The sequence below is a fragment of the Pan troglodytes genome, chromosome 12 (assembly GCF_028858775.2).
Source record: "Pan troglodytes isolate AG18354 chromosome 12, NHGRI_mPanTro3-v2.0_pri, whole genome shotgun sequence".
Lineage (NCBI taxonomy): Eukaryota > Metazoa > Chordata > Mammalia > Primates > Hominidae > Pan > Pan troglodytes.
In genome coordinates this window covers 12880224-12888601 of record NC_072410.2, presented here as the reverse complement: position 1 = coordinate 12888601, position 8378 = coordinate 12880224, and the positions used below count along the sequence as shown (strand labels likewise).

Here is an 8378-nt window from a genome sequence, read left to right as displayed (position 1 = left end):
GCAGCCCCTGCTATTTTTTTGTTTGTTTTGTTTTTGTTTTCTGTTTACTTGGTAGATTTTCCTCCATCCCGTTACTTTGAGCCTATCTGTGTCATTGCATGTGTGAGATGGGTCTCTTGAAGACGGCATACAGTTGGGTCTTGTTTGTTTGTTTCTTTTTTTTAATTTTTTGAGACCGATCTGTCTCTTTCACCCATGCTGGAATGCAGTGGCACAATTATGGCTTACTGCAGCCTCGATCTCCTGAGTTCAGGTGATCTTTACACTTCAACTTCTGAAGTAGCTGGGACTACAAGCGCAGGCCACCCTGCCTGACTAATTTTATATTTTTTATAGAGATGAGGTTTTCCCATGTTTCCCAGGCTGGTCTTGAACACCTGGGCTCAAGTGATCTGCCCACCTTGGTCTCCCAAAGTGCTGGGATTACAGACATGAGCCATTGCACCCAAGTGGGTCTCGCTTCTTTATTCAACTTGCCACTCTGTGCATTTCAATTGGGACGTTTAGCCCATTTACATTCAAAGTTAATAATTCTATGTATGGAATTGATCCTGTCCTTATATATATTTTTTAGCTGGTTATTATGCAGACTAGACTTGATTTTGTAGTTGCTTTGTAGCGTTAATGGTCTATGTATTTAAGTGTGTTTTTGTGATGACTGGTAATGGTCTTTTGTTTTCATATTTATTTTATTTTATTTTGAGACAGGATCTCACTCTGCTGCCCAGGCAGAGTGCAATGGTATGATCTGGGCTCACTGCAACCTCTGCTTCCTGGGCTCAAGCCATCCTCCTGCCTTAGTCTCCTGAGTGGTTGGGACCACAGGCGCATACCACCATTCCTAGCTAGTTTTTATATTTTTTGTAGAGACGGGGTTTCACCATGTTGCCCAGTCTGGTTTTGAACTCCTGGGCTCAAGTGATCCGCCTGCCTCAGCCTCCCAAAGTGCTGGGATTACAGGCATGAGCCACTGCGCCTGGCTTGTTTCTGTATTTAACACTCCCTTAAAGATCTCTTTTAAGGCAGGTCTGGTGGTAATAAATTCCCTTAACATTTGCTTGTCTGAAAAGTATCTTCTTTGCTTATGAAGTTTGTTTGACTGTATATGAAATTCTTGGCCTCCCCGGCATTGCGCCATCAAAGACAAAGTCGTCCTCCAACTTCTTGTCCTGCATCGCTGCCATCGCAGCCCTCAGCACTAAAAAGGTGGCTTCAGACTCCTCCAAAGAACAAGTGGCCAATTCGAGGGAATCCTCCTCGTTACCAAAAGAAGTAAACGACAGTCCGAGAGCCGCCGACAAGTCTCCTGAATCCCAGAATCTCATCGACGGGACCAAAAAAACATCCCTAAAGCAACTGGATAGTCCCAGAAACATCTCAAGTGAGAACAGCAGCAAAGGAACCCCGGCTTCTCCCTCAGGGTCCACACCACCAATCCCCAAAGTCCGCATAAAAACCACTAAGATGTCTTCTGGGGAAATCAAGAGAACAGTGACCAGGGTATTGCCAGAAGTGGATCTTGACTCTGGGAAGAAACCTTCCGAGCAGACGGTGTCTGTGATGGCCTCTGTGACATCCCTTCTGTCGTCTCCAGCATCAGCTGCCACCCTTTCCCCTCCCGCCAGGGTGCCTCTCCAGTCTGCGGTGGTGACCAATGCAGTTTCCTCTGCAGAGCCCACCACTAAACAGGTCACAATCAAGCCTGTGGCTACTGCTTTCCTCCCAGTGTCTGCTGTGAAGACAGCAGGATCCCAAGTCATTAATTTGAAGCTCGCTAACAACACCACGGTGAAAGCCACGGTCATACCTGCTGCCTCTGTCCAGAGTGCCAGCAGCACCATCATTAAAGCCGCCAATGCCATCCAGCAGCAAACTGTCATGATGCCAGCATCCAGCCTGGCCAATGCCAAACTTGTGCCAAAGGCTGTGCATCTTGCCAACCTTCTGCCTCAGGTTGCCCAGGCCACCTCTGAACTCTGCCAAGTGTCAACCAAAACTCAGCAACAAATAAAGAAGGCAATAATCAATGCAGCAGCCTCACAAGCCCCCAGAAAGGTGTCTCGAGTCCAGGTGGTGTTGTCCTTGCAGAGTTCTGTGGTGGAAACTTTCAACAAGGTGCTGAGCAGTGTCAATCCAGTCCCTGTTTACATCCCAAACCTCAGTCCTCCTGCCAATGCAGGGATCACATTACTGATGCCTTGGTACAAGTGCTTGGAGTGTAGGGACTCCTTTGAACTTGAAAAGAGTCTGACCCAGCACTATGACAGATGGAGCGTGTGCATCGAAGTAACATGCAACCTTTGTACAAAGAACCTCGTTTTTTACAACAAATGCAGCCTCCTTTCCCATGCCCGTGGGCATAAGGAGAAAGGGGTGGTAATGCAATGTTCCTACTCAATTTTAAAGCCAGTCCTAGCAGGTCAAACGATAGTTTCTCCATCAAGCAATACTTCTTCTTCATCAGAGGAAAAAATCCACTCTTCAGAGCCCTGTGGGAGCTGGCATACACACTGTCACAAAAATTCAGTCTGGCATAACTGGGACAGTCATACCATCTCCTTCAAGCACTCCCATCACCACAGCCATGCCCCTAGATGAAGACCCCTCCAAGCTGTGTAGACATAATCTAAAATGTTTGGAGTGTAATGAAATCTTCCAGGACAAGACATCGCTGGCTACACCTTTCCAGCAGGCTGCAGATATGAGTGGACAAAAGACTTGTACTATCTGCCAGATGCTGCTTCCTAACCAATGCAGAGAATCCATCAGCACAAATCTCCATACACCTGCCCTGAGTGCAGGGCCATCTGCAGGTTGGTGCACTTCCAGACCCACGTCACCAAGAACTGTCTGCACTACACAAGGAGAGTTGGTTTTCGACATGTATGTTGCAATGTTGTGTACTCTGATGTGGCTGCTCTGAAGTCTCGCATTCAAGGTTCTCACTGTGAAGTCTTCTACAAGTGTCCTATTTGTCCAATGACGTTTAAGTCTGCCCCAAGCACACATTCCCACACCTACACACAGCATCCTAGCATCAAGATAGGAGAACCAAAAATAATATATAAGTGTTCCATGTGCAACACTGTGTTCACCCTGCAAACCTTGCTGTATCGCCACTTTGACCAACACATTGAAAACCAGAAGGTGTCTGTTTTCAGGTGTCCAGACTGTTCTCTTTTATATGCACAGAAGCAACTTATGGTGGACCATATCAAGTCTATGCATGGGACATTGATAAGCATTGAAGGGCCAACTTGGGTGTAAACTTGCCTTTGAGCATTAAGCCTGCAACTTATAATTCAGCATATCAGAACAAAGAGGACAGCATATCCATGAATGGGAAAGAGAAATTGGAAAAGAAATCTCCATCTCCTTTGAAAAAAATCAGTGGAAACCAAGAAAGTGGCCAGTCCTGGGTGGGCATGTTGGGAGTGTGACCGCCTGTTCATGCAGAGAGATGTGTACATATCCCACGTCAGGAAGGAGCATGGGAAACAAATGAAGAAACAACCCTGCTGCCAGCGTGACAAGCCTTTCAGCTCGTCCCACAGCCTGTGCTGGCACAACCGGATCAAGCACAAAGTCATCAGGAAAGTGTACACCTGCTCACACTGCCCAGACTCTAGAGGTACCTTTACCAAACAGTTGATGTTGGAGAAGCATGTCCAGCTGACGCATGGCATCAAGGACCCTGACCTGAAAGAAATGACAGACGCTACCAATGAGGAGGAAACAGAAATAAAAGAAGACCCCAAGGTCCCCAGTCCCAAGTGGAAGTTGAAAGAACCGGTTCTGGAGTTCAGGCCTCCCAGAGGAGCAATCACTCAACCAAAGCTGAAAATCAATGTTTTTAAGGTTCACAAGTGTGCCATGTGTGGCTTCACCACCGAAAACCTGCTGCAGTTCCATGAACACATCCCTCAGCACAAATCAGATGGTTCTTCCTACCAGTGCCGGGAGTGTGGCCTCTGCTACATGTCACGTCTCTCTGTCCAGGCACCTCTTTGTTGTACACAAGTTAAAGGAACCTCAGCCAGTGTCCAAGCAAAATGGGGCTGGGGAAGATAACCAACAGAACAAACCCAGTCACGAGGATGAATCTCCCAATGGCGCCATGTCAGACAGAAAGTGCAAAGTGTGCACAAAAACTTTTGAAACTGAAGCTGCCTTAAACACTCACATACAGACACATGGTATGGCCTTCATCAAATCCAAAAGGATGAGCTCAGACGAGAAATAGCCACAGACGCTCCATGAGGAAAATCCCTGTCCACATTGGCATAAGACACTTTCGTTACACAAAGTTTGCAGTATAATAGAGTTAACAGTACTGTCTAGGCTGTTGCAATATATTCTCTTTCAACGTGCCTTCCTTCTTCATCTTGTCATATATATCCTCATTAAGTATTAAAACAGAATTTGAGTTTAAAAGAGTTTGTATATATTTAAATGAATAACTTTTTATACTCTTTGTTACATGTTTGTATCAGTATTCAGTGGAAAACGTTTTGAGTTGTTTTGGGTTAGAATTTTTCTTTTTGTACTGTTTCTTTAAAACAGAGTTCTTAGTAACAGGGGCAGTTCCTGAATTCAAATAAATCATTTTGTATGTTTCGAATTTGAATGGGTTAACTAATTACAGGCTAAAATAACACCTTTTTTAGTGTTTTTAATTTTTAGAATTCACTACATAAATTGGAAGTAATTGTGGGTCTCAAAAACACTAGGAACTTTTAAGTGTCTTAGCACCTCCTCCATGTGCCTGCCCTGAGGGAGTGAGTACACGTTTGAGACAACTGCACTCCAGTGTGGGCGTGTCTTTGTCTTCAGGCCACGCCGAAGGGTGTCTAAAGCAGCCTTGCAGGTCGCTCCTTTCCCAGCCGTGGATGAAAACTGAAGCCAGGAATCTAATAAGGAATGCTGATTTCCTCAATTCCATTTTGAGGAATGGGGAAGGCTATTCTAAAGAAAAAAAAAAATGGGACAGGTTTTCTGGGTAGATCTGCAAGGCTGGCTTTAAGAGCACAAGGAGGGAAAGTAACGAAAGGGCTGGACTACTATAAAAGTTACAAACACGTAGTTAGACCAATAGATCTATATAGTCAGGTTTTTGTCATGTAATTTATTAACTATTACAGAAACACAACTAAGAATATCAAGTATTTCTCTGGCTCTTGATAGAAAAAAAAATCAGCTGACTTAATCCTTTGCTGTCAAAAGAGTTGGCGTTTCCCGTTGTGGGTGCTACTGCCAAACGTTCTGGTGCTTAGAGGTGGGATGCACGACGTCAACCACCAACTTATCAATGCAGCCGGCTGTGTGTCACAATTGGCCGTTACCTTAAGCACTGAGCCACACGGGATTAGTTCAGCCATTTCAAGAGGTATATTTAACGTCGGCAGTTCTGCTTTACTAAAATGCAGTAGAGGTACTCTTCTGTCCCTTCCGTTTATAGTTCTCTGAGAGAGTTATATTTTTTGGTTTCGTTTTGTGTTTTCTTTTGAATTTTATATCTTGTATTTATTCCTGAACATGTTTTGTACTTTTTTTTTTTAAGAAAAGGAATTATTTTGTGTATATATAGATACTTGCATGATATACTGTAGTCAATGTTCGGTTCCTCGAAAGGTCTTGCTGCTGTCAGGTGTTATACACTCCATCCATCATAACTGTATGAAACACATTTCATATGTAAATAAACGTGGGACATTTGAAAAAAAAAGTTTGTTCTATGTAGTTGAAAATCATTGGCTAAGTTCATTATAACCTCCTTTCTGCATCTTACCCTCATCCACACCCTTACAGCCTTTCATTAATTGTAAATTCTTATGTCTGTATTTTCCATATCTACTTAGTACTACCTTTTGGAATGAATCTTTTATGCTCTGCTCTGGTCAATAATCTTGGGTGAAATGAGAACACAAATCCAGAGAGACCAGGTTTCTGTAGTTCTCTAACATCGGATGCTGATACAAATTCTGCTGTGCAGTGCCCAGGCATTGCCACCCCTCTGGAGAGAATTCTATGGCTACATCCCTGAATGTCAACAGTTCCATTTCTAGGCTTGCAGCAGGTTCTGATGTCTTAGCTATGGATCTCCCAATACCTGCTGGTCCATAGAGACTGGGCTTCTAGGAACAGAAGACACAGAGCAGTGAACAGGAGCCAGTTTCATTCTGCCTATGGATAGTTATCCCAGCACTATTTATTGGATACAGAGTCCTTTCCCTATTGCTTATTTTTGTCAGCTTCATTGATGTTCACTTGGTTGTAGGTGTGTGACTTTATTTCTAGGTTCTCTATTCTGTCCCACTGGTCTATGTATCTGTTTTTGTACCAGTACTGTAGTGTTTTGGTTATGTAGCCTTCTAATATAGTTTAAAGTTGGATAGTGTGATGTCTCTGGCTTTTTTCTTTTTTCTTCTTCTTTTTTTTTTTTTTGGCTTAGGATTGCTTTGGTGATTCCTGCTCTTTTTTTCATTCCATATGGATTTTAGAGTAGTGTTTTTCCTAATTCTGTGAAAAACAACATTGGTAATTTAATAGGAATAGTGTTAAATCTAGAGATTGCTTTGGGCAGTATGGCCATTTTAATGACACTCATTCTTCCCATCCATGAACATGGAATGTTTTTCCATTTGTTTGTGTCATCTGTGATTTTATTTAGCAGAAATTTTTGTTATTCTTGTGGAGTTCTTTCACCTCCTTGGTTAGATATATTCCTAGGTATTTTTTTTGTGTGGCCATAATAAATGGGATAGCATTCTTGATTTGGCTCTCAGCTTGGACGTTATTGGTGTATACAACTGCTACTGACTTTTGTACATTGATTATATATTCTGAAATTTTACTGAAGTTATTTATCAGTTGTTGGAATTTTTGGTAGTCTTTTAAGGTTTTCTAGGTATTGAGTAATATCATCTATGAAGAGAGATAATTTGACTTATTCTTTTCCTGTTTGAATTTCCTCTTTTTCTTTCTCTTGCATAACTGCTCTGCTATGACTACCAGTACTATGTTGAGTCAGAATAGTGAGAATGGGCAACATTGTCTTGTTCTGATGCTTAAGGGGAATGAATCCAGCTTTTGCCAGTTCAGCATGAGCTTGGCTGCGAGTTTGTCATAGGTAACTCATTATTTTGAGGTATACTCCTTTGATGTCTAATTTGTTGAGGGTTTTTATCATGAAGAGATGTTGGGTTTCATTTAAAACTTTTTCTGCATCTATTGATGATCATGAAGTTTTTATTTGTGTTCATGTTTTTTGTAAATTTTATTTATTTGGTGAATCACATTTATTTATTTGCATATGTTGAACCAACCTTGCCTCCCATGAATAAAGCCTATTCAATCATGGTGAATTAACTTTTTGATGTGTTGCTGGATTCAGTTTGCTAGTATTTTGTTGAGGATTTTTGTGTCTGTTCATCAGGAATATTGGCCTGTAGTTTCCTTTTTTTGTTGTGCCTCTGTCAGATTTTGGTATCAGGATGATGCTGGTTTTATAGAATGAGTTAGGGAGGAGTTCCTTCTCCTCAATTTTTTGGGGAATGTTTCAGTGGGATTGGCACCAGCTCTTCTTTGCATGTCTGGCAGAATTTGGCTGTGAACTAATTGGTCTAGGACATTTCTTGGTTAGTAGGTTTTTTATTACTGGTTTATATTTTTCGAACTTGCTGTTGGTCTGTTCAGGATCTCAATTTCTTCCTAATTCTCCCTTGGGAGGTTTTGTGTTTCTAGGAATCTATTCATTTCCTCTAGATTTCTAGTTTGTGTGCACAGAGGTGTACATAATAGTCTCTGAGGCTTTTTTGTATTTCCGTGGGTATCAGTTCTGATTGTATTAATTTGAATCTTCTTTCTTTGTTAGTTTACCTAGCATTCTATCAATCTCACATATTCTTTGAAAGAACCAACTTTTAATTTCATTAATCTTTTATATGGCTTTTTGGTTCTCAATTTTATTTCTGCTGTGATTTTTGTTATTTATTTTATTCTGGTAGCTTTGGATTAGTTTGTTCTTGTTTTTTTTAGGTCCTTTAGGTGTGATGTTAGATTGATAATTTGGTATCATTCTAGCTTTTTGAGGTAGGCAAACCACTTAAGCACTATAAACTTTCTTCTTAATACTGCTTTTTCTACATTCCAGAGATTTTGGTAAATTGTGTCTGTTTTCATTTATTTTAAATAATTATTTGATTTCTGCTTTAATTTTGTTAACTCAAAAGTTATTAAGAAACAAGTTCTTTAGTTTCCATTTTATTGTGTGATTTTGAAGTATCTTCTTGATATTGCCTTCTATTTTTATTCTCTGTGGTCCAAAAATATGCTTGGTGTTGTTTCTTCATTAAAAAAGTTATTGAGACTTGCTTTAT

General features: G+C 41.3%; 1 protein-coding gene across 1 annotated transcript; it reads left to right on the top strand.

Moving 5' to 3' along the window:
* Positions 1-1376: 1376 nt before the first annotated feature.
* LOC737732 (zinc finger protein 532-like) lies at positions 1377-6023 on the top strand. The gene is given in 6 exon segments (XM_054677588.2): positions 1377-2472; positions 2474-2753; positions 2756-3253; positions 3256-3380; positions 3382-3977; positions 3979-6023. Coding segments are annotated over 6 exon segments (2772 nt in total). The 5' UTR covers positions 1377-1464; the 3' UTR covers positions 4244-6023.
* The last annotated feature ends 2355 nt before the right edge of the window (positions 6024-8378 follow it).